This window comes from Lissotriton helveticus, chromosome 7 (assembly GCF_964261635.1).
Source record: "Lissotriton helveticus chromosome 7, aLisHel1.1, whole genome shotgun sequence".
Classification (NCBI taxonomy): Eukaryota; Metazoa; Chordata; class Amphibia; order Caudata; family Salamandridae; genus Lissotriton; species Lissotriton helveticus.
The window spans coordinates 1,150,808,345-1,150,835,357 of record NC_136068.1 but is presented as its reverse complement, the minus strand read 5'-3'; the positions used below and the strand labels follow the sequence as shown (position 1 = coordinate 1,150,835,357).

The window sequence follows — 27,013 nt, the reverse complement described above, 5'->3', positions numbered from 1 at the left end:
TTCTATCTACTCAAGAAATCAACACCTTACAAAAAGGTCAATCATTTGTGCCTACTAGTCGGTCCAACACTTTGGAACTAGAAGTTAGCATCTTCAAATTAGTACGGAATATCCGTTTGAGACATTATTTTCAGAATATATGTCCAACACCTGCATTGGAAGATGACATGCTTAGAGGACTTTGCCCACATAGTACTTTTCTGGCACCACAAAGCCATAAGATCATCGATTCTTTTGAAAATCTGGTTCGACAGGAAATTTCACACTTACCATTTCAGTCAACTGTGAAACATGGGAATCTGTCCAAGAAGGAGCGAGACATTCTCCAAAAATTGGCGGATAATCCTAATATTACCTGCCTGAATGCGGATAAAGGCGGTGCGCTGGTGGTCATGGACACCACTTTTTACGAACAACAGATTGAGGCCCATATCAATGATCCCAACATTTATGACTCATTACCAGGAGATCCAACCTTGGAATTTTCCAAAAAGCTTTTTGAAATCATTAATTCAGCATTCGATAATGGCACTATCGATGATAGAACTAGAAGATATCTAACCCCCATCAATCCCAGACCTCCTGTCATGTATATGCTCCCCAAGATGCATAAACACCCGACCAAACCACCGTTTTGACCCATCGTTTCTACGAGAGGAAGTATACATGAGAATACTGGCAAATTTCTGGACAGGTATTTGCAACCGTTTGTACTCGAAACCCAGTCACATGTGAGAGATACAACAGACTTTTTGTCCAAGCTTGAACCTATCATGAATGATCTCAAAAACACTGATTTGATTATGTGTACCGTGGACGTATGTTCACTTTATACCTCCATCCCCCATGATGGCGGTATGGAAGCTATTGAACAAACATTAATCACCTCAGATTTGGACTCTAATTTGAAAGTTTTTCTGATGCAACTTACTATGTATACGCTGTATCATAGTTACTTCACCGTACTAGACAGATGGATACTCCAGCTGAACGGAACTGCCATGGGCAATTCGGCAGCTCCTTGCTACGCTAATATCTATATGAAAGTATTTGAAGAGTCGTACATCCTTTGCCAAAACAGCTGGCTTCAACATGGAAAATTGTACCTACGGTACATTGACGATGTTTTCTTGTTATGGGAAGGCACTTCTGAAACCCTTGTTAACTTTCTTGAATCATGGAATAATGTGAATGAGCGTGTCCAATTCACTTGGGATTACAATGACAAATGCATCCATTACTTGGATGTTGAAATACACCGTGAACCAAACGATTGGTTCACCACTATATATCGAAAACCCACAGACAGGAACTCTATTCTACATTACAGTAGTTTTCATCGGCCCAGTCACAAGAATAACTTACCGTTTGCCCAACTACTAAGAGTGAAACGCATCGTTTCTAATGATCAAGTATGCAAGCAAGAACTCAGGAACACATTGGAGAGACTTAAAGCCCGTGGGTACCCCACACCCATTTTGGACCTAGCCATTGAGAGGACCGACAAACGTGCTAGATCTGAACTACTAAAACCTAAACCCAAAAAAACTACAGACCGCATGGTCGTGGTTTCTAAACATTCGAAGTTGTCAAACCAGTTTCAACATATCATCCTGAAACATTGGCCTATACTTACAATGGAACCTGATTTTAATGGCCTATTCAATCAACCTCCAATGTTTGCTTTCACCAGAGGCCGTAATGTTAAAGAGTTATTGAGTAAATCTACTCTGATTACCACTCCACTTGTTTACAATGGTCTAAAACCTTGCTACAACTGCAGCAACTGTGGGAACTGTATCCCTGGTAACAAAACCACTCACCCGATGAAAGGACATGTTATCAAATTAAGAGTGAACGCGACATGCAACAGTAGCAACGTCATTTACATGCTGAAGTGCCCTTGCGGCAAATGTTACATTGGGCATACTGAGAGAAAGATCCGTGCCCGTATTCTTGAACATAAAAGCAATATACGCACGTGCAATCAGAAGTCAAGTGTGGCCACCCATTTCATGGAACACAGACACAGTGTGGCCCAACTGAAATTTCAAATACTTGAACAAGTTAAAGTTACTGGGAACAATAAGAACACCCTCTCGAAAAGAGAGAACTTCTGGATCCGACTTATGTCCACCATGGCACCGTATGGTCTTAATGATCGTATGGAATTTTTGTGTTATCTGTAACTTTTTTGCATTTAATTTTTTTGCATTTCATGCTTGATGCTGGTACACATTCTTTTTTCACCATATCTCTTTTGCCTATTCACCCGGTCTGGGTCACTGAATTCCTATGCTGTTTTGATTTTTGATTATCTGTTTATTTGGTCCTTCCAATATGGCCACCACCTTTTCACTACTTCACATAGAGCCACATTTATCGCTTGGTCCTTTGTTTATGTTTCGGGTCACTTCGGGTTCATAGCGCACTGTTACGACGGCCCCTCTGATTGAACACCAACCTCGCGGTTCACCGCGTAGCTCGCTTCACGCTAGCACGCTGTAAGTACCTTTGTTGAGTCTTATTGTAGTACGGTCAGTTTAATAATTCTGGTTTTGGTGCACGAACTTTAACTATGTCACAGTTTTTTGCTTCAACACGCTATTTTCACCATTCCGGTTTTCGCCTCAACGGGCTTTTCGAGGGTTTTTTACAATCTGTCTCATTGCACCTTATCATACGTTAGTCACAATCGCTTGCAACGGTATTTTGACCCTTTTATACACACGGGGTGTACTTTCTGATTTGAACCTTTTTCTTTTCACGTGAACTCCACTTTAAATTTCATTTTATTCGTGACACACTTGTAACGCCGCAGATAACTGAGTATGTTTTATTTGTACACTAGATTGAAGTGCTTCCTTTTGGATTGTTTTTTGTAGAGTAATCCCCTGAAGAAGGGCGCTGCCCGAAATGCATCGGGATGTGTAGTTATCTGTTTGGAACAGACTGATCTTTTGATGGAAATTCACTTTTGGATACTTTACCTGATTTTTATCGCTTGGAACATGAATAAAATGTGATAGCTGATGAATACCTCACAATGGATTACCATTATTATACCTTCAATGTCTAATTGAACCAGACCTATTGGTCTCTACTGTTGTGCACAGAGGTGCTCTCTCAACTGAGTGAGCTTTGTACGAGTACTTTGGTTTCTACACTGTTAGCGCAGACAGTGTTTCCTCTCGCTGCACACTCACCTCACTACAGTTATTACTAGGACAACCCTCAGCTGTGCGAGCTCCCTTCTCATTCTAGAACATACAGACAGCATCAACCTCTTAGACACCAACCAATCAGGCTTCAGAAAAGGCTGCAGCACAGAGACAGACATCCTCAATGTCATTGACGATTTACACAAATCACTCGATGCAGGCCAATGCTCCCTACTAATTCTATTGGACTTATCGGCTGCCTTCAACGCGGTGGACCATACTCTACTCATCAAAGTACTTCATGATAGGGTAGGGCAGAAGAGGTGGTCCGAAAGTGGTTCTCCTCCATACACCAGAACCGCAGCCAAAAAAAATAAAACTTTTCATCAGACTTCCACCCCGTCAGCAGAGGCGTTTCCCAAGGATCAGTTCTATCACCTTCACTGTTCAACATCTACATGGAACCCCTGACCAGCATACTCAAAAAGTCGAACATTCCCTTCCACCTCTAGGCAGACGACACCCAGATCTACCTTGAAGCATCCTCCGTTGATGATATTCACAGACTCAATGACACTCTAAGAGTAGTACAACACTGGTTATCACAAAACCACCTGAAACGCAATAAAGACAAAACGGAAATCCTCCTCATCTCTAACAAAGAGGAGAACCACCAAATCGCAGAATGGCTAAAAGCAATCGACGCTCTAAGCGGCAATCTCATACTGGTAGATTCCGTAAAATCCCTCTGAATCACCATTGACCCCAAACTTGACATTACTAAACACATTAAGAACACCACCAAGAGTGCCTTCCTTAACCTGACGCTTCTTAACAAAATCAAACCCTTCATCCTGCCTAACGACCTTAAACAAGCCACTCAATCCCTGGTGCTGTCCAGACTAGACTACGGGAATGCTTTCCTCACTGGTACAGCAAAATCCCACCTAGCCCCCTTAGATCTATGCTCAACGTAGCAGTCAGAATGGTCACCGGAGTGAAGAAGCTTAATCACATCTCGCCCACACTCAGAGAGCTAAAATGGCTCCCAATTGAAATGTGTGCCAATTTCAGAACGGCCTGCCTCACGCACAAAGCCCTGCACACAGGGCAGCTCACCTACCTAGCTACCAAACTCAAGAAGGCCGGTCAGGCAAGAAGCCTCAGAAGTTCCAACACCCTACTCCTCATCCTGCTGAAAATCTGCAAACAAAAAAAAAGCTTCTCGATCCTGCTCTGGAAATGCCCCCAAAATCTGGAACTCCATCCCAGTTCATATCAGGACTATCCCCACCTTTTTACAATTCAAAAGACAACTCAAAGACCACTTCCTTAATCGTTCTCTCCCGAATAGATAGCCACTGCTGAAAACTCTATGCCTGCACTTTGCAGGACATAAACACCGCCCCACCAAGACTTATACCTCATCCCCTCCTCGCATGAGCTCAGTATTGTGACTCTCTGTGTCTTGATTTCCTGTAATATTACTCAATGCACTGAGACTTCCAATTGCGCCTTGATTCAATGTGTGTATGACCGCATATATATTTGCTTTGACCCATGTTGTGAAGCGCTCCGATACCTTCGGATCTGGCTAGTGCTATACAAAACTCTACAATAATAAATAAACAATAAAATACTTCACCTTAGATGAAGAGAAATGTGTATTTCTATGTTTCCTTTTCTTCTTCATTTGTAAAACATTTTCCATGTAAAGAAATCCCTTGTCTTAACCAGCCCCCACCCAATGGGTATTTAAGGGATCTTCAAATGTTAATTCCATTGCTTCCCCTAGTTTTTGTTTTTAAGTTTTGTAGTGGCATTGGGGAAGACAAAACTTGAAGTTTATCAATACCAACTAAGTTAAAAATGTTTGTGTTTTCAAATCTTTGCTCCGATGGAATGTCTACTTTCTAACCCCTCAAAGTCACTTGCTGCCTCTAATCAGCCAAATACACATAAATGATGGACAGAATGTGGAACAAAAAAAACATTCACCCCCAGTCAAGAGATCTGGGTTAAATCCATTGTTCTTTTGCTCAAAATGCCACCCCAGTTTAGACCCAGCCGTATACAAATCATTCTTGACTCTGCTTCTCATGGGAACAGTTCAGTCCCGAACTGACAAGCCAGGTCTTTCCTGGACCAGAAATAAGCATCCTGGGATATCATGTATCTGCACTGTCCATCATCTGCTCTTTTTGCATTTGTTGCCTCTAACCAGTCGACTCATCTTGGAGATTGTCCGCTATGGGGAAGCCACGTGTACATGGATATGTGCAAAGCCATAATCTGTCAATAATTATGTTCTAATTGCATGTGGATATGGCATGTTTTACACCCGCAAGTGACAATGAGCTAAACCCGTTGTCTTGTATGAAAACACACCAGCACCTTTTTTATTTAATATAGTCCTTACTACATCCAGGAGGAGCATAGTTTCTATATATAATGTGCAGTAATGCAACCAGAAGAACACAAGCCTCCATGTGCACAATTCATGTAATCAAGATTATACCTGTTTACTTTATTTGAATAAATTAATTATTTATGTATTGATATAGAGCAGCATATATCTCGAAGGGTGTCCTGATGCTGGGGAGAAGGCCAAAGGGAAGATCTTGAATGTCTGTCTTTAGAAATGATACAGTGCATTTCAGGGATAAAGAGAGGTTGTTCCAGAGATTAATGGCCTGAAATGAAAAAGGGCGGACCCTTTTTCAGGCATTGTGGATATGGGGAATCACTAAAAGTCTGCAGATGAAGAATGGAAAGAGCGTGAAGGCAGGTAGAGTTGAAACTTCTCCTCAAGTTATTTCTTGCTAAGAAGCCAGGGAAGATCTTTCAAGTAATGTGATATGGGGTGTGGCTGTAGCGGGAAGGCCCAAATTAAGACAAGAGGTGGAAGTTTGGGTAACTTACAGGCAATGATTGAGGAAGTTAGGAATCACAGGGAAGATGTCAAAATCAAGGCAGGGAGTGATAAGAGAGTGAATGATCATTGTCAGGATGATAGAATATCAGAAGGAAGTAAGGGACTGATTTTCTTGAACATTTTCAGCAGAAAATTGCAAGCTCGGGACACATGATTGATTAGTTGCGTGTCTATGATGACCCCAAGATTTTTGACTGATGGGAAGGGAGCCGGATGGAAGCCCTTCTCTTCGGGCCACCTGTGACCTGTCTGGGGGTTGAGAATCAAATAGAAGAATACCTGTTGTGTTGCTTTTATACTTTAGGTAGTTAGGCTGCATCCAGCTATCAAAAAAGACATGCTGGAGTGGAATTTGGGTGGGGCAGAGTTAAGGTTGTTGAAATAGGAGACAATGAGTTGCATGTCATCAATTAAGGATATGGTCTCAAGGCTGAAGGAGCAGATCCGTTTAGCCAAAGGGGAAACATGCACACTGTAGGAAAGGGCTCACAGAAGATCCTTGTGGAACTCCACAGTACAATTGTGAAGGAGAAGAGTGAAAAGAACCAAGTATGATGGTCTCAGTTGGATCTGAAAAAATGCCGAGCCAGATGAGGTCATTCATGCACATTCCTTTCTCAAATAGTCTTTAGTGGGAATGGGCTGTGAGAATGTCTAGAAGGCAATCAATAAGTCTAGTAAAATGAGTACTGCAGAGTGAACTTAGTCAAGCATTTTTCAGGGATCATCATCTGGAACAGCTGTAATGGCAATGTCTGTATAGTGGTGGGGCCTGAAACCAGATTGTAGAGTGGTCAAGTCGATGGTTGCCTGCAAGGCATTTAAAGTGAGGGTAGGATGGAAATAAGTCAATAATTGCTTAGTATTACTTTTTTAACAAGGGTACAACCTGAGTGTGTTTTATGCAACTGGTAGAGAAGCTGTTGCCAGTGAATGGTTGCAGATTTCTGTAATAACTAGTAGATGAGTTTCTGATAGCTTTCAGAAGCATACCAACTTCCTGGTTGGATAAGGTTTGAACTTTTGTTAGAGCAGTAGATCCTCCAGTGAAGAGAGCATGGAGTTAATGGATGATCTTTGGGAGGGGGTGGGGGTGAAGGGGTGTTAAGTCGGCATGTATTTATTAAATTTTATTGAGGAAAAATGTAAATGGATCTTTACACAGTATGGAGTGAATGTGAGATAGAGGTGTGAAATACCTGAGGTTCTGGAACATTTCTCAGACAGAGTCTGAGACGGAGAGCAGATTTATTTGCTAAGCCATTGATATTGTTTAGTAGCTGCTCCGTAAAGTGTTTTATCCGAAGTATTGTAGAAGGCACACCATTTTCGTTCTAGTCTTTTGAAATGACACTTCATCATCAAGAGCTCCTTGGAATGCCAGGGGGATGGGTGCAAACGACAGCAAGACTTGAGTTTGAGAGGGGCCACTTCTTCAAAAGTCTTTGTGATCCACTTGTTAAATGTTGCATGGCTAGAGGCATTAGGAGGTATACAGGGAGCCCCCAATTGATGAGAAGAGGAGAAAAGGCCAATGAAGTTTTGTAATATGGCCTAGAGGACCTTGGGAGTGATCTGGATTTGTCTGTGCTACAAGGGTTTTTACATGGAAACAAGGATGGCACAACCAAGAAATCAAACCAACAGTGAGAAATAGGAGAAGAAATTTAAAGAGTGTCAGAAGTTGAAAATATCTTGTCCAGCATTTGGCTGAATCTATCAGTGGGAACCTGAGAGAGTAAGAAGAGGCCAAACGCAACAAATGCCATGATCAAACGAGAGGCTTACGGCTCCATAATTTCATCTAAATGGAAGTTGAAGTCTCCTAAAATGGTGAAATTGGGATATATGGTTATAAAAAGGCATGAGCTTCCATAATGGAAGAAACAAAAAGCATTTTGGGTCATGGTGGCCGGTTTAGGAGAGCGTCAGAGTAGGTGTTGTAGTATTCAGACAAGTGAAAAGTGAAGCCTCACACTCAGATAAATTAACAATGGGAGTAATGGAACAGGAGACAGAGATACAGTGGACAACTGCAATGCCACCTCCTCATTTCCCACCCTGTTGGTGTGAGGCAACATAGTTGGGAGTAATGATAGTGGCTATGTGAGTGGCAGAGTCTTCATGAAACCATGCTTCAGTCACGAAAATGGGAGGTTGATGTTCCAATATAATATCTGATATTGACACTGATATTTGGGTGGTGATCTTACATTAATAAGGTAACAATTGGGTGATGCTGAAAAGGAAAGATTATGGGTGGAGATTTGATGTGGAAGGGAGGGCTCAGCAGTGTGGGCAAGAAAAGAAGCCCTCAAGCAGGAAGCATTGAGAAGGCCTTGTTAGGTAGGTCTTACCAGAGATTATGATCTTGAGAAATTCCTGGTATGTTTAGGTCACAAGGCAGGAGTGATAAGGGTCAGGAGTCCAAGAGCTAGGCTTGTATGAGGTGTGGTGAGGCACAGACAGGCACAGATGGGCTTGCCTTAAGTGTACCACCGCTGTACCGCCTGTGCATGTCCACTGTGCATCCGAGCAGCCACGCTGCCTAATTGAACAGCCATCTAATGGAAGAGAGAGCATGGCCACAGTAAGAAATGTGGTTATTGGTTGAGAGGGATGTATCCTTGACATGCTGAACCACAAAAGTCACTAAACTCACCTAACCTTAACACCGGAAGCATTGCAAAAAGTAGTCAGGCTTAACTTAAATGCAATGTGCAAAGTAAAAGTGACAAAACAACACAAGAAAAATCCCAAACGAATCTACAAAAATAGAGTAAATCTAACAGAAAAAAATTATGCTAGAACAACAAAAATCCAATCAGTAGAACCGGGGATATTGATTTTAAATATTTTACTTGAAAATAGCACCAAGAAGCAGAAAGCTCCACTTGTGGTTAACTAATTGCGCTAGACTGCGTGGGGAGTCACAAGCTCAGGTCACCAGCAATGGGGCAACGGTTATATACAGAGACCGGGTTAATCTCAGTGAAGAATTACCTTCTCAAGTCCTGAACAAAGAGTTCTGTTTGCATTTGAGGCGGCCACAAGGGTGAGGCTTGTGGCATGAAGGGCAGGTTGAGGGTCACAGCCTGTCATTGCTGTAGCATGAGGAGCCAGCCATAGCTAGCGCCTTGCATGGGTTCCTTCAGAAGAAATTCTCACTGATGCCAGCAATGGGTCCAGGAACTGGGGGCCTCTCTTGGGGATCAGGACTCACTCCAGTAGAGGCCAGCAGCCACCATCAGTCAGTTCCACTTGGAGCTGTTGAGTTGGGCAGTTGCAGGGGGTTGGTAGAAGCTTGTTGTGTCTCATGTTGCTCATACAGGAGGACAGCTAATTGACATTGAAAGTCAATCTGTGTAATTCTGGATCAAGGCAAGCAGGATCAATCTTCCTTCCACAGGCATCAAGGCAGTCCTTCAGGAGGTAGGGCAGTCCTTTTTTCTGAATCTTCCACAGGAGTGTTTTGATGAGCCGGTCAGAAGGCCCTATATCTATACCTGGCGCCAGCCTGTGTGAGGGGAAGTTCCCTGACCCATCTCCAAAACTGGTTCTGGTCAGTACTTCCTGTTTCCCAGGCCCTGGATCTGAATGGTCTAGGGCCCAAAGGCAAGGGGATGCCTTGTGTCAGGTTCCTTTATATGTGCTATGGACAAGGTTATTTGAAATGTAATCAAGGCAGGGTACAGCTCCTCCCCAGCCATCCTGCCAGAAATATCAACTCCCAGCTACACCCAGGTCCCAATGTTCACTCACTGGGCCCAAGCCACATTCTTGATGGGGGCACCATTAACAGGCAGCTGGAAGCTCCTAGAAAGGTCTCAGAATCTTTGGACAGGAAAATTCCAACTTTCTAAAAGTAAAAAGAACAGATGATGGACAGAATGCTGAATTAATCAAACATTCACCCCCAGTCACAGATCTGTGTTAAATCCATAGTTTTTGTGCACGCCACACCATTCCAGTTTAGAACCAGCCATATGCAAATCAGTCTTGATCCTGTTCCCCATGGGAACAGTCCAGCCCGAACTGCCAAGCCAGGTCCTCCCTGGACCAGTAAAAAGCATCCTGGGACCGGTTTCGGGGCAATACACTTCATCAGCCAGGCTAGCTTGAATCAGGTGGAGTAGCGAGCATGGGACCCACGTCTGGGCATGCCCTTCCCACTTAGGGTGACAAATGCAAAAATAACAGATGATAGACGGAATGCTGAATTAATCAATTATTTACCCCCAGTCACAGATCTGGGTTAAATCCATTGTTTTTTTGAACGCCATGCCATTCCAGTTGTCATTTTCAAAATGATAACCTAAAATCTGACATTGCCATTAAGGAATATTTTAAATTACAATTCATTTGAGTGTAAACATAATTTGTCTATCTGCTCCTAATCTGAAGTTAGCACTTATTGATTGAAATAAGGTAACCAAGTGTTAGCCTATGGAAGAGAAAGGCCTTACAAGAAGGGAAAAAAGACTTTAGGAGTTTTTCACAGTCAGGACATGTAGCACTTAAACCCACATGTCCTACTTTTCAAATACCAGGCACCCTGCCCTATGATAAATGAAGGAGTTCCCATGGAGATTTATCTGCACAGTAATTATATGCTTCATGGAATGAAGGCATAAAAGTTTGGCATAGACGTATATCTCTCACAACACCCATTGAGGAGGAACATACCTCTCGCTCAACCTCCTTCGATGGAATCCCTCTGACATTAGCAAAAAGCCTCAGATTTTCTTTAACAGTTAGAACATCAAATTTAACGTCAAATTGTGGGCAAAAGCCAACAGAGTTCTTTCCAGCCTGCTGGGCATCCTCCATTTCTGATACATTATGTTGGTAGACGGATACAGCTCCTGAAAAAAAAAAGAGTAAGCAGGCAACTATTCATGGCAGTTGATACCTACAAGACACTTTAAGATACAGTTACGTGTCTATAACATGAAGATTAGAACATAGTATATGAAATCTTAAGAAGTGGTAACACTATATAGATTTAAGCCCTATGGGACAAATAGAACATTTTGTATAAAGTCCATGGAAAAGAAATCAAATTTGGTGAGACAGGCTTGACTCATAATCTTAGGAACTCTTGTGCAATCTGAAGAAAGTGCTTATACTGGTAAAATAACTTGAACATTGTTATTCTATATATGTACTGAAGTTTCGGAACCCTATGCTTATACAAAGCTAGACATATACAACGTGTATACAATTATACCTGAAATATCCTGTTTTCCTAGGTAATATTGGAAATTAATAATTGGACTTATAAACAGCATGGGGTACAGAGCCCTTCCTGAACCACGTTAAACACAATCTCATAAAAATCAAATTAGTATGCAAACTCAGCCATCGTGAATGAGTTTATTTTCACAGCCAGTATCAAAACTGTGTCATAATGCCGTTTTTAGTTTAAATCTCCTTTAGTGAAAACTGAAAATATCTAACGTATGGAAGTGTAACAATATAAGCCTCTTCCACTTTAGCATAAGCATGTGTAGTGCTGCTGGACTCCACTCTAGCTGTAACTTTTAACATTAAAGTCAGACTACTAACAACAATGTACGGAAAATATTCATCCAAAACTACAAAACTATCAGATGCATGCTGACCCATCTCAACATTCAAATAAATTGTTAAAAGTAGAGACTAGGCGAATGTCTGCAAGCTTCAAAGCCATTGGACGATGTAGGCAAAACATCTGGCAATGACTCATCAGTTAAAATACCAAAATCAAGTTGCTTTCATGCCAACCAGAGTGTAACTGCTAGGTCATAAACCCTGGGACCATGCAATATGCTAGCCACCACATACGGAATTTAGCCATTGGATTTGACTGTATCTACCATTTAAAACTCACATTAACAATTTAGAAGCTAATGCCATGACCACATTATGACACTGAGAAAAACACTACTATACTTCTTCCTACCAACCAACAAAATGTAAATATAATGATCACAGTACTGTTTTGCCAGTAATAATGTTATCACACTTACTGTGAGCACCCAAACAATTCCTCAATAACATATATATGTTGCCGCAAGATTAGACCATGGAATCCAACATACACCCTACTTTGAAAAAGAATAGTAGTATCCTATATGAAGAGAAGGAATTTCACATCCACTTACTGTTACAGAATTCAGTATTTGGCAATATATCAGGTACCTGACCAGTAACTGCAAGCTGTACCCGTCACCTCTGATGTAAATGTATTGCGACTTATATAGCGCACGTATCACCCGAAGGCATCAAGGCGCTTGCTTAGGGAACCCGTCCTGGTATTCCCCTGTGAGATACCCCGGCAGGGTATCCACAAGGTGAAAGCCAGGCATCCCGCCGCGAGGGGCCGTAGTGGAGATTAAGCAAGCTATTGCCCAGAGTCGCAGAGTGTGACCCCGTGAGTTGAGTAGGCACCGGAGCGAGAATTGTCGAGTCCGTGGAATTTTTGAGCCCGAGACCCGCCGAGGCGGGGAATCGAACCCTGGTCCAAGGCCGATCTCAGCTTCCGGGTCTGCCGCCTCTAACCACTGAGCCACGCTTCTCCACTTGATAATCAGGTCCTTCAAAATGTAGGTCCACCTAGTACAGTGGTAGTCCCCAAACAGGTTAAAATGCACAACACAAGTTCATTAAAAATATTTGCTTTATTTTCATAATAATGTGTATACAGTTTAAATCCAGCGGTCTCAAAAACATTAGAACCAGTGACATCTAGATATTGTTACTCTGCTGGTGGCACTGGTTTGTAAGATTTTATGACTGTAGTTCGCTAAGCTGCTTGAAACATGTGTAAGAGTGAGAAACAATGTTGGAAAACAAGAGATGTTAAAACAGTGTGCACATTGGAGCAGCATCGCCTCACCATCAGAAAGAGGGCAGAGTCCACTCAGAATATTCAGCAGAGTTGTTTTACCAGCACCGCTGTGACCAAGTAGTGCTGTGATCTGTCCTTCATAGACATCAAATTGCAAACCTGGTGTGGGATGGCAACGAGAGAACAAGTGTTTTAGTTTTAAACATGTCTCCACCTACTAGCAACCAAGAAGTACAGAATGTAGCACACCATAATGCCTAAGTAGGGAAATATGCATTCCTGTCTTCAGATCAGGACTAGAGGCTTCTGATTATGCTTACTCAATTTCTTTACTACAAACACAGCAGCCAATGAAAATAAAACTACATATGTAAAAACATCAATACCCATGAGGCTTTGAAAAACGCCTCCTGTATCACAGCCAATCACTGCATCTTAAATAATACAAAGGAGAGAGGCACCAACTGACTTCCTCTTTCTTTGCTGCTCCGCAGCCCAGATAAGTGCCTCTCTACCTTGTATACTTTGCACTGTTACTGTATTTGCTAAACTTTGTTGAGTAATTAATATTCATTTGTTATTGCTTGATTTGGTGTTGATATACACTGTTGTGGTGTTCTTTCTTGCTTGTGGGGACTTGCCTTGTGTCTAAGGCGCTTCTTTTATGCTGCGCGCCTTCAGGTTTTCCGATATCGGATTGCGGCTCCTTCAAGCCCGCTCCACTTCGTTAGTCTCCCTTCAAGCGCGTGGCTCTTTAGCTGTCCCCAGTGCCCCGCTTCTGCTGCCGGCAGCGCTGTCTGCTTTCCGATCATGACTCCCGATCCGGAGGGGTTTGGTCCCCCAGCTGGGAGTGAGACGCACGTCGGTGCCTTCACAGGCATCCAGCTTGCGTCTCCAGGGCTCGCGCGCGTCTCTACGTGCGCGTAGACCTTCTTATTGCCAATCACGACGCCCTGCCCCGGGCTGAACAGGGGACCAACACGCGGCAGGCCAGGAGCCAGTTTGGGCCTCTATGTACAGATAAGGCAGCGTTTTTGGTCTGAAAACCCTCACGCTTGTGGCAGGCATTAACCCTTGCAGTTTCAGGGCTCCTGGAAGCCATAATTTTTGGTGCCCCTTCTTTTCACACAGATAGGGTTTTTCCTCCTCCATTAGTCCTAGAGTGAGGCTATATATACCTTGATTGAGTGACTTTTATATTGTTTACTGGCTCCTGCGCCCCGGCACTACTCCCAACAATGCCCTTTCTTTCCGGGCTGATAATTGAGCTTCCCTCTGGGCATTTCTGATTGGAATTTTACATTGTACTAAAGAGTTTGGCAGAGTACGAATTTTACCAGGAGGTGATTGCTACGTGCGATGAGCAGGGCGATGATGAGTACTATGAAGAAGAGTCTGTGGAGGACATTATTGACAAAAAACTTGATGAGAAGTTAGATAAGGCCCTATCTTCCGCCCTGTTGCCCCTAGCTAAGAAATTGGAACTACTGGTCTCTTCTACTCCTGCCCCTCCCCTTCCCTCCACTGGGTCTGCCTCGGCCCCGTGGCCCCCTTTGCTGGAGCCTGCTGGTTCCTCTTGGCCCCATGAACACACATATTCTAAACTATATAGGTCCAAGGAAAGCTCAAAAGATGGCGTTCCTGACCCTCCTCCGCGCAGTCCTCTCCTATCCCTGTTCTCGATACCACTACTGATGCCGGTACCGACACGGATTAGTCCCATGCTTCTAGACCTCGCAAGTGCACGAAAAAGCGTAAGCACGCTTCCTCTCCTGTTCACCCTTCTCCCTTCATGTTCGATCCCTCAGACATAGTCCATCCTAGGTCCTCTGACTGGGTCCCTCCCCCTGCTGTAGCTGAATACATGCAAGCACATCTACACAAGGGTTTTGATAAAGAGGTCAGGGATCGTCTGAAATCCGAATGTCCACATCCAGACTTAGTTAATAAGGTGGCTCTGACTCCAGACATAGATTCTTCAATGACCACCTTCTAGAAGAAGTATAAAAAGGACCCTAAGAAGGGGATTGATCGCGCCCTTCAGGCGTGCCAAGATAAGGTCCTCGACTTTTCAGCTCTCTTGCAAAAATTCTGGAGTTCCAGGCACAGAAGACAGGGGCCGCAATTCACCCGGAGATCCTGGCTGGATGGGCGCAAAGGGTGATTGGCATGCTAGGAAACGCTAACTGCGCTTTGGCTTCCGAACGGCGCAAATCTGTTTTACTCAGGATTGACCCCCAATTGGTGGAATTAGCCTCATCCGAACTAGGTTCTTTGGCAGAGGGTCAACTGTTTGGCGACAAATTTGTGAAAGACATTGCAAAATTCGGGAGTACCTTCGCCTCACTTGATAAATCTCAAGCTTCACTCAAGAGAGTGCTCCAACAGGTCTCTGTTAGGGCCAGCCGTGGCAGAGGATGCTCAACCGGCCGCTACACGAACCCAAGTCCTCAGAGAGTATTCACACCCAGGCATAGAGGGTACACCCAGGAGCCCGAACAGGCTGGCTTCTACCCCTCCAGATCACTTGGATGCAGGGGTCACTTCAACCGGGGTGTCAACCGAGGATACAAAAACTTTGACTCACAATCGTCTGGTAAGTCCTGTATGTTCGTCAATTCCCCTAGGGGGCAGGCTGTTGCACTTTGTGGTCAATTGGACGAGTGTCACTTCTGATGTGTGGTTCATTCAGACCTTTCAGGCCTACCAGATAGAACTGTTGGATTGTCCATGTCAGATGGGAGCAGAGGGGGTCAGTGGCATCTTCCTCCCGCGCTCGTTGGTGGCACAGGTGATCCCGCTAAGTTGCTGCTGACTCTGGGCGCAATTTTAACTTTAACCTTTGGACAACACTGATTTTACAAGTGTCTGGGCATATTTTAGCGGTGCATTTGATTTTTATTCTTAACATTGTACTGTGCTCTCTAGTGCTCAGACCTACCTGTGAGGGCTTGCCTGGACTCGGTGACCCGACCTACCCGCCCCGGTCCGACGCGGTAATTAGTACCGTTGTGCGGAGGGCGTGGTTGGCAGAGTCAGGCACTTCCGGGTGGGAGAGTTAGCGTTCTAGCCTGCAGGGGAGGATCGAGCATAAATACCGCTTGGTCCGGCAGCAGCGCTGCGAGCAGAGGGGGTCGGTGGCAGCTTCCTCCCACGCTCGTTGGTGGCACAGGTGATCCCACTAAGTTGGTGCTCACTCTGGGCGCAATTTTAACTTTAACCTTTGGACAGCACTGATTTTACAAGTGTCTGGGCATAATTTAGCGGTGCATTTGATTTTCATTCTTAACATTGTACTGTGCTCTCTAGCTACCTGTGAGGGCTTGCCTGGACTCAGTGACCCGACCTACCCGCCCCGGTCCGACGCGGTAATTAGTACCGTTGTGCGGAGGGCGTGGTAGGCAGAGTCAGGCACTTCCGGATGGGAGAGTTAGCGTTCTAGCCTGCAGGGGAGGATCGAGCATAAATTCCACATGCCCCAGCGTTCGCACAGCGGACGCGCGCAGCAGGCGCGCCGCGGGCGCGCCTAAGGCAAGCCCGTCTGCGCCCGTCCGCGTCCGGATGGGGCCTGGGGCCAGGACCCCTCGAGGATTTTCGGCTGCCCTCACCTACTCTGCTTGATCTGCGCACTGACATTATGCCGCAATGTAGGCATGGTACTGAACTTAGTGGGGACAACCTAGCTAGGGCGTGCTGCCACTGTGGACATTTGTTTACTTGTGGGGCACGCCGCAAAGGAACCCACAGAGAGATTAGAGGCGCTCCTATTAACTGTAGGTCTCTTAAGAAACATAGGCTGGAGGTCTCCGACTTACTGCAGGATAGGAAGCTGGATATTTTATTTATCACTGAATCCTGGCTGGAGAAATATTGGAGGCTCTGCCCCCCGGTTATGGGATATGTAGGCTGGATAGAGCCAGCGGGAGGGGGGGATTGCAGTGATCTATAAGGGTGACATCAATTGTACCCTGGAGCTGACACCCATTCTGGATGGGGAAGTGGGTGTCTTCTCCATAATGACCAATAATAACTAAATTATTAAAGGTCTACTGGTGTATAGACCCCCTGGAGGCAGTACTCAGTTCCTTGCCAGCCTTATACAAAATCTACTTCCTCCGGCCATGCGCTATGATAAATTCCTTCTATTAGGGGATTTTAATCTGCACTTTGACGATGCCTCCAATGTCCAGGCCCAGGAAGTTCGCCACGATCTATGTACCTTGCATTTAGTTTTAAAATCTGAACTACCCACACATCGGCTAGGTCACTTGTTAGATCCTATCTTTTGCAACTGGGAAGCTTTGAAGGTTGATCCTCCGGAACCATTGATCTGGATGGATCATTTTATAGTGCCATTTCGTTTTGAATGCCCCGGGGGCAATAATTATGAGAAAAGGGGTGGTACCTCCAAAAGACAGAGAAAGTGGGCCAAGTTCTCTCCTGAAAACTCTGCTGCATCTCTGATTCAGGAGGGTCCTCCAGAAGGACTCGGTTCTAATATGGATGGGGCTACTGAAGCTCTGGACCAGCGTATTCAGTGTGCCCTGGATAAAACGGCCCTGTGGTCCAATATGGGACCCGCGCGGTGAACTAAATCGGCAGCATGGTTCAATGGCAAACTCAAAGCGGCTAAGACGGCTTGTAAACGCCTTGAAAGAATATGGAGAAAAAACTACCTGCCGGCACCCGAGAGGGCGTATAAAGAGGGCTTGAGAGGGTATCATGTCCTGAAAAGGAAAATTCAGGCCGCCTATTACACTGAGCGGATTGGTAAGGCAGACTGCTCTGCTAAGGAGCTCTTCCTAGTCTACAAAGAAATATCATCTTTGGCGCCTTTAGGAGAACAGGATGTGGTTTCAGTACAATCCTGCAATCAGATAGCTGAATTTTTCCATAAAAAGGTGCAAGATATCTACTCTACCTTTCCCGCTGAGGCTGGGACGGGCTCCATAGGCAGGGAGCCATCTGGGGAGGTTTTCTTGGAAGAACACAGTTTGCGTGCATTTTCGGTTCCTGGGGGGGAGCTGTTAATCAAAGTAGCCAGAGGGGTAAAATCTGGCTCCCCACGTGACCCGGCCCCAGCTAAAATTCTAAGAGGAAATTTTGAGGTGTTACTCTCGTATATCAGACACCTTTTAACGACATCATTTGAATCTGGCAGGGTGCCGATAGCTTGTAAACAAGCTGTGGTCCTTCCTCTTAAGAAAAAATCCCATATCAGTATGTCCCAGCTGAGCAACTTACGACCGATCTCTCTTCTCCCGTTTTTTGCTAAGATAGCTGAAAAGCTGGTCAATCAGCAACTCTCGGCACACATGGAGGCTCGCAGGCTTTTACATCCCACACAGGCAGGATTTCGAGCCTGCCACTCTACAGAATCTGTGCTCCTATTTTCCACGGAAGCCTTGCGCAAACACGTGGATGAGGGTCAGACAGCAGCACTGATTCTTCTGGATCACACCCTGCTACAGTGTCTGAGGCAGGGGGGAGTGGCGGGGATGGCATGGAAATGGCTGGAATGCTTCCTCCATGAGCGCAGCTTTTGTGTTGAGCAGGGGCCCCACAGGTCAGAGGCTTTTGACCTGAATCAAGGGGTCCCACAGGGCTCGAGCCTCAGCCCCACCCTTTTTAATCTGTACGTGGCTCCGGTAGCATTTATCGCGGAACAGTATGGGGTGGAGGTTGTAACCTACACCAACGATACTCAGCTGGTTGTGGCTTTGACGCAGCCGGCTGAGCATGCGGCGGGTAGGTTTGCGGCTTGCCTGCAGGATTTGGCTAGCTGGATGGCCAAGAACTGCCTCAGACTTAATGGGGATAAAACTGAGGTGCTCATGGTGGGCAAATCCCCATCGGTCTGGACCTCTGCGTGGTGGCCGCAGGACCTAGGGCCCCTGCCGGCTCCTAGGGATCAAGTTAAAAACCTTGGCATGTGGATCGACTCTAAAATCTCGTTCGACTACCATGCTAGGCGTGTGGCAGGCACCTGCTTTGGCATTCTTTGCAGTCTAAGGAAAACACTCGACATGCTCCCAATGTCAGATAGGAGGGCCCTGGTCCATGCCTTGGTTACCTCCAGGCTGGACTATGGGAATGCCCTCTATCTGGGAGCAAGTGCGAGGTGTCTCCAGAGATTGCAGTATATACAGAATGCTGCCGCACGCCTGATACTGATGATCCCTAGGAGAAGCTCTGCCAAACAGGCGCTGGGGGCACTGCATTGGCTGCCTATTAAAGAGCGGAATTCAGTTTAAGGTCCTATGTATCAGTCACAAAATTGTTTAGGGAACCGGACCCAGTTTCCTGCACAGCTTGTTAACACCCTATGAGCCTAGTAGGCTACTGAGGTCGCAGGGTGCCGCTCTGCTACAGGTCCCCAATATCGGAAGGGCGAGAATGGGAGGCAGATCATTCTGCTACTTGGCGGCGCGGAGATGGAATACTCTTCCCCTCAGGCTCCGTATGGAGCCTGTGGAGTCAGCCTTCCAGAGGGAGCTTAAAACCCTGCTGTTTCCTAGGGTTTAGTTTGTTCTGGGGTCAGTAGTCTGGTTGGGGAGTACTTGGGCCACTGGAAGCGCGGGGACACACTGGCTAGTGTAACCAGGCACTATATAAGCTCAGTATTATTATTTAGATGTTTCCCGCTTGTCCTTTCCTTTTTTCTCTTCAAGAACAAATTTTTATAGACTCAGAACTAAAAGAGCTTTTGGCCAAATGGGCTATTGCCGTAGGACCCTTCATACCCGAAGGATTTTGCAGCAACGTCCTTTTTGTTCAGAAGAAGGGCGGAGGCCAACGCCTTGTCTTGAACCTAAGAGATTTCAACCATTATGTAGTCTACAGACACTTCAAGATGGAAGGCATCCATTTTTTGAGAGATCTCCTGCTGGAGAACGATTGAATGGTCCAACTGGACCTGAAAGATGCTTATCTTATGGTACCAGTTTGCCCCTTACATCAAAAATTATTGCAATTTCAATGGAAAGGGCAATGGTACTGATATCGCACTCTTCCCTTCGGTCTGTCTTCAGCTCCATGGGTATTCACCAAACCCCTGAGACCAGTGGTTTCCCGCCTTCGGGAAATGCGGGTGCATCTCTCAGGGTTTTATGATAGCTTGATTGCTAAAAGTGCTGTGCAAGGTAAGGGCCTGGAAGAGTGAGTATCTTCTGACAACTCTTGGCCAATGTGCTGTAATGGGACCTGCTCATTTGATGACCACTCTTTACAAAAAAAGGACAACATCTAGAATGTCCCTCCACTCCCCTAGAGTTTATATGCTCACATACATCAGTCAAAATCTGCCAAATCCATTTTTATTGGTATTCAAAACAAGTGAAACTTCCTGTGTACGACTACCATTCCGCAAAACCTAACCGAAGTGAATCTCAGACCACATTCAATGGGTAGCCCTCCATCAAGAGACTCAAGGCATGGAGATATCTTAGTATTCAAGAGAAATGTCGCTTTTCAGTTTAGCAACACTTTAGGAATAAATGAAATAGGCCAAACAATTAAAAAAGTCAACGTGGAAAGGTCCTGGATGGGGTCCTTGTGGTGTTACCTCCTCTCCCAGGATGGCTACTCAGGATGTTCAAATGGAAGCCACCATTGAAGGGCTGACTCCAACAAAACCCCTGAGCAGGATGCCTTTTGTTCCTGCAGACAGGAGATTTAGCCAGACTAGAGGGAAACCCCATCCCCAAACTGGTTTTCCCATTAGCGTGTATCCCACTTTTAGCCACACCTTTAGAGTGGCCTACCCCGCTCCTGACAAACAAGTCTAACCATCATGAAAGGGGCAGGAATGGGGCACACTGGGATAGCCTGATGACATAGATTGCAGAAACATATCACTAGGTAGGAGGGGACGCAGTAGCCCATTGACCCATGACTGTCTGGTCCCTTTGGGGCTCTTTACTGGGATAAATGTGGCACCCCTGGCACCCTGCCCCTTAGATCACGTTGGAAACAAAGAAAGAACTGAAGAAGGACTCCAATGCTGCCCTTAACCTCTACATAGAAAAGCTGCACCATCAAGTGGACTGCACCTGCTGCACCTTTGGGGAAAAGTTGGTTCCCAACCTTCAACCACAGCAGTGACTCCAAGGATCAGTCAGTTGATACACTGGTACCAGCTTCAGGGACACAAGAAACCGACAAGTTGGTAGCCACCACAGACATTTTGCCACTACCAGTCGCTGGGCGCAGAGAAGGACAGATCCGAGATAGCCAAAAGTTGCACCCGTGTCTACTGGACTCAGGGCTAATATCAGAGTCCAGATTTGCCATACTCAAGGGACACTAACCCCCACCTAATAATTTCACCCCAACCGTGGTGCACAGAGACCAGTAGTTCAGCATCAGCTGGTCTGCTTCTGCAACATAGGGAACTTCGAGGGAACCCGAACTCTGTGGCCAAGCTCGCCCCCATCACCCGTGGACAAAGGGCCAACCACAAATACACCCACGTTCACCGCACCTCAACCACATCCTTTTGCTGTTTCCTCAGCATCAGGACGCCGCCATTGATGTCTATGGCGGTCATCCTCTAAAGTTTAGAACTTGCCTTAAAAATACTCTGGTGGCCACGTAACTGTCCAAAGTATCCTCTTTGGATCCTTAGGTCTTTTCTCTGCCATACTTGGTCACCCAGCCCGAGCCGGAGTACTTGCACTAACTCTTTCAAACTTTTCAAAAGTTTAGAACCTTTTTTGTGGCTGCATTTAAAAGCGATAAGCACTTCTAAAATCTATTTCCAGAGCCTGCGGTGGATTTTGATGATCAAGGTCTGTTATAAAGTCATAAAAATATGCTCTATTTTTATAAATTGTTAACATGTCTCTTCCTTGGTATGTGACTTTCTTATTTCGTCGTCTGGTGCTGTTAAATGCTTTACACTAAGGGGACCATTTACAAGGACCTTGGGCCGTCGGTGCATTATTTTTTTAATGTAATTTACAAGGTGACACACTTAAGCAGATGTGTCACCTTTTGGCTTGCGTTGGCATTGGAATCGAATGCATCGTGTTCAAATGAATACATGCCAGCTAGGCGTTCCCACATAAAATCCCTGATACAACTGACACAGTGGTATTTATGTCTTTTTTGGAAAAGTGACACATCATCAGGTAGAGGTCCGCTGCGCTTGGAATGCGTCAAAATTCCTACGCCTCTAAACTCCAGGCGTAGGAATGACGTATTGGCTGCGGCATAGAAATCTGACAAGCTGAAGTCACTTCCAGCAATGTAATCTAAAACAAAATCAAATCCCGTCAGCAGGTAAGCACACACATAAGGTAGGTAACACAGTAAATGCCACATTAAACAACATTAATGACTTGTATCCACACACATAGTAGTCTCACACAATATGTCACACATACGTAGTTATAGTGCTACACAAAAGCACACAATGCCCACTTGTATGCGAGACATACAGGACAAGGTAATAGAGTCCAAGGTAAGTAATTAACTTTTTACACTCATTAACATTGGTCCCCATACAGTAGGCTACTTGCGTCAGTCACTACTGACGCATCACCTCTGTTTTCTTAGGCATTGCTGTAGTTGCGTCAATCTTATGTCCAACTACAGCAATGTGCCACTTATTGGCTGATGCATTGCGGCATCCTTCCAACAGATGAGTCAGTATTTCTGACGTATCCATGGTTCCTTGTGCCATGGAACACTGTATTGTAAATACTGCGCATCCATGGCACTGTAAGTAATTTTTACATATTGATGCATTATCGCAGCGATACATCATTTTTTGTAAATAAGGCCCTTTGTTCCTTAGTAAGCCTTACTGTTAGCATACACATCTACCCAGGGTTGAGTTTATGGTTAAGTAATCTAGCCTGTAACCACATAAGAAGTAGGTAGCCACTTAATCATGTGAAAGCAATGGAAGCGCGGTTAGTAGTGGAGATCCAACTGTAGTAAGTTATGTGAAATCTTTTGGGAGGTCTAGGAGGCCATCCTTAATGGAAGAGGATGCCTCACACACAATATTTTGTCATGCTACATCATAGTCATCCTCTCCCTCAGCCTGATAAGATGGTAGTACCAGGGCAAACTCAACCTCCGCAAAGACTTCTGGTGATAGGATGGAGTTCTTACATAAAACTTACAGGATAGAGCGGGATCCAGTTAAATTAAAAGTGCTTTCACGTTCATCGGCTGTCACCTTTAGTGGTGAGGACCTGAGGCACGCTAAAATCAAAGAGGTTGATGGACTCTACAGAGAGTAATGTCTCTGATCCATCTCTCAAACGGCCAACATGTTTCTACCCACACAACAAGCCAAGTAGGTCTGGACATTCGTCAAGGCTGTCGGATCTTTACACCAATCAAGAAAAGTATCTCTTTTATCCCTATCTAATAGAGAAGGGGAGATTCACCTAGGGGGCACCCAAGTGAGTCCTACCTGGGATAATCTCATGTATAACTCATTGTGTGCCTGTTAGGAGAAAATTAAAAAAATCAAGACAACAGTATCTTTCAGACCATGTGTCAGTCATACTAGATATAAACCTGACACTCACCCTGCTGGAACAAGTGACTCTGAACAAAGATCTCCTATATAATACTAAACATAATCACCCAACACGTGAAAAAACAAACATGCTTAATCTGTGTGAGTGAGTAAAAAAACCACAACAGTCCCTCAGGATCACGGTAGGATACTCCTAATGTTAGCTTTAGGTAAAAACCATTTTACTGAAACTGTATAATGAACTCATTATGTTATCTGTTATACTTCATTACTTGGATTGTAGAAGTACTATAGCCTTCGTATTAGTCGATCGACCCTATATGTTAATAGAGATATAAGATAAAGCCCTGCTCCTTACCCTCGATTAAAGGGGGTACCACATGTTCGGTCAGAAGGAGGTGTGGTGGCCTTCGTAGTCACACACTAGATGAAGGGTATATCAGAGAATCATAAAAAGGAAGGGTAACATAAAATGAGTGTAGATGATTGAACGCCTACCACTTAGAGCAGAGGTCTTCAAACTTTTTTAGGTTGAGCCCCCCCATCTGAATTTTTTTAGATGTTGGGCGCCCCCCACCACCTGACAGAAATTTCGCCACGCGCACATTCCGGGCATATTCAGCGAATAACATTCAATACAATAAGAGTGTTTAGTAAACTGCAGGTTTGGGAGTGGGGCCGGTGAAATGACAGAGGCTTATTACACAGCTCAAAACACCACTTTCCAAGATAAAATGTGTGCAAATTGTTTTTACTGGGATGCGTTGTTTTACACATGACATGGATTAATAATAACACCACCAACATAAATGCGACAGGAGTGCCTGTTTTGCAGAGACGGTCAATATGTGGATGGATTTTTGCTACTGCCATCCTCTGGTTGTGCTCCACATCCAGTCTTGAACGGTACTTAGTCTTTAATACCGCAAGTGCTGAGAACCCAATCTCACATAAATAGGACGAGCTGAAAGGCAAGAGAGTTTTGATAGCAGTTTCTCCTAAAGTGAGGGTTGAGTAGTGTGCTCGTGTGACTGCAGGGTGAGGTACAGGGTGAACAGCGCAAGTGCATTGGGAGTGCAGAGTGATCACTGTGAGTGGAGGGTAAGTGGGTGAATGGTGTGAGTGCATCGGGATCAGTGTGAGCACATTGTGATCGCTGTGAGTGCAGAGTGATCACTGTGAGTGGAGGGTAAGTGGGTGAATTGTGTGAGAACAAGGTGATCAGTGGGAGTGCAGGGTGAGCGGGTGAATGGTGTGAGTGCATGGTGATCAGTGGGAGCACATTGTGATCGCTGTGAGTGCAGTGATCACTGTGCTCGTGTGACTGCAGGGTGAGGTACAGGGTGAACAGCGCAAGTGCATTGGGAGTGCAGAGTGATCACTGTGAGTGGAGGGTAAGTGGGTGAATGATGTGAGTGCATCGGGATCAGTGTGAGTGCTGGGTGAGAGTGAAGGGTGAGAATGAGGAGTGAATGGTCTGAATGCAGGGTGCATTCCCAGACACTTGAAGTAACTCAGCATGTTTTTGACGGTAGCGTAGGGTTTCAAATGTGTTAAACTATTGCTATTATGGCAGTAACCAGGGATCAGGGTGGAGGAAATAAATAATGTGCTGATCCCTCAACAAACTTTCAGTCTTATAACTAGGGTTGCCAGCTCATTATTTTGATGTCACAGATAGTACAAAAATAAGCAGTGACCTAAAGCTGTATTTTCAGCACTTGTCTGTGCATACTTTGAACAGCAAATAGAAATAGAAATAACTTAATTGTTTTCTAGAGCTGCATGAATGATCCATGACTGATAATAAAAGGGAACAAAGATAGAAAAATCACATTACAAATGAATCAACAGTTGAATACACCGGTGACTGGCAGTACAAAAGAGAACACACAGACTGCATCGAACCCTGGATGTACATAAACTTAGTTCTTAGTTTATCCTAAAATGAATGAATACATCAGTTTGTCATAGCACGCATTTCAAGCGAGGTGGCAAGTTGCCTAATTTTCGCAAAAAAACATTATTTATTAAATCGGCATCTCTGCGCTTAAATTTTTCATTATTTAATACTAGTCGCACACACATTTGCAAACATTTTACCATCTATCCAGTGGCGGCTGGTGACATTTGAAAGTGGTGAGACGTAAAAGTGAAGGATTACTTTTAAGTAGCAAGCAAGCGCCGTATTTTATTACTTTCACCTTGTCAATATTTTTAACGACTGTGTATCCCCATGTTTGGGGACCCATCGTACACATTTGCACAGAATCACAATTACAACTCTCTTATTTTATTGCTGCTCGTTCCTTGGAGACTGCCCGCAGGAAGGGAAAGCCTGCACTTCCAGAGGATACCGGAGGATTTTAGAGCTTTTCGTCACCACCTTTAACCTCGCGGTACCCGCTTCGCGGGTCCCGCAGCGCCTCGCACACAGGAGGCAGCAGACCTTGGACTTTGGATTAGCTGAGGACAGGAGGCACGGGCAGGTGAGCAAGCCGGCGGGGCTGCGAGCACGCAGACAGGGACTCCGATGACCAGGAGCCCCTGCGCGCCCATTTAACACACCTGGGCTGCTCTCCCCGCTGGCCGCGCCCCCCGCCCTCAGTCCTGAAAAAGCGGCGGTTTGCACATCAAATCGGAACTCTCTTATTTTATTGCTGCTCGTTCCTTGGAGACTGCCCGCAGGAAGGGAAAGCCTGCACTTCCAGAGGATACCGGAGGATTTTAGAGCTTTTCGTCACCACCTTTAACCTCGCGGTACCCGCTTCGCGGGTCCCGCAGCGCCTCGCACACAGGAGGCAGCAGACCTTGGACTTTGGATTAGCTGAGGACAGGAGGCGCGGGCAGGTGAGCAAGCCGGCGGGGCTGCGAGCACGCAGACAGGGACTCCGATGACCAGGAGCCCCTGCGCGCCCATTTAACACACCTGGGCTGCTCTCCCCGCTGGCCACGCCCCCCGCCCTCAGTCCTGAAAAAGCGGCGGTTTGCACATCAAATCGGAACTCTCTTATTTTATTGCTGCTCGTTCCTTGGAGACTGCCCGCAGGAAGGGAAAGCCTGCACTTCCAGAGGATACCGGAGGATTTAGAGCTTTTCGTCACCACCTTTAACCTCGCGGTACCTGCTTCGCGGGTCCCGCAGCGCCTCGCACACAGGAGGCAGCAGACCTTGGACTTTGGATTAGCTGAGGACAGGAGGCGCGGGCAGGTGAGCAAGCCGGCGGGGCTGCGAGCACGCAGACAGGGACTCCGATGACCAGGAGCCCCTGCGCGCCCATTTAACACACCTGGGCTGCTCTCCCCGCTGGCCACACCCCCCTGTACGCCAACCAATAGGCAAGCGTTCATAGAATATACATTGAACCATTGTCCCCGCTAAGCGGGAGCGTGCGGGAGCGTCCCGGGAGAAGCCCGGGACAAGGGCGGGTCCGTCTGAGGCCGTCAGAGGCCGAAGTAGGCTGGGCTGGGCCCCCTCTTTTTGATTTTTGTCTCTTTATTATATTGTTTATCTTTGTTAAATTTGTATTACAAGGTTGTTTATTCTGTTTATTTTATTACGTTATTTTATTGTTTAATTTTTATAGC

At 45.4% G+C, this 27,013-nt stretch overlaps 1 protein-coding gene across 1 annotated transcript in view; it reads right to left on the bottom strand.

The window, feature by feature from the left end:
* Positions 1 to 27,013, bottom strand: part of LOC144770056 (ABC-type organic anion transporter ABCA8-like) — a 2,854,033-nt gene that overhangs the window by 1,830,373 nt on the left and 996,647 nt on the right. The window contains exons 12-13 of the mRNA XM_078654287.1: positions 12,977 to 13,087; positions 10,783 to 10,961 (exon numbers count right to left, since the gene is read on the bottom strand). Coding sequence (XP_078510413.1) covers positions 10,783 to 10,961; positions 12,977 to 13,087 — 290 coding nt within the window. The remainder of the gene's footprint in view (positions 1 to 10,782; positions 10,962 to 12,976; positions 13,088 to 27,013) is intronic.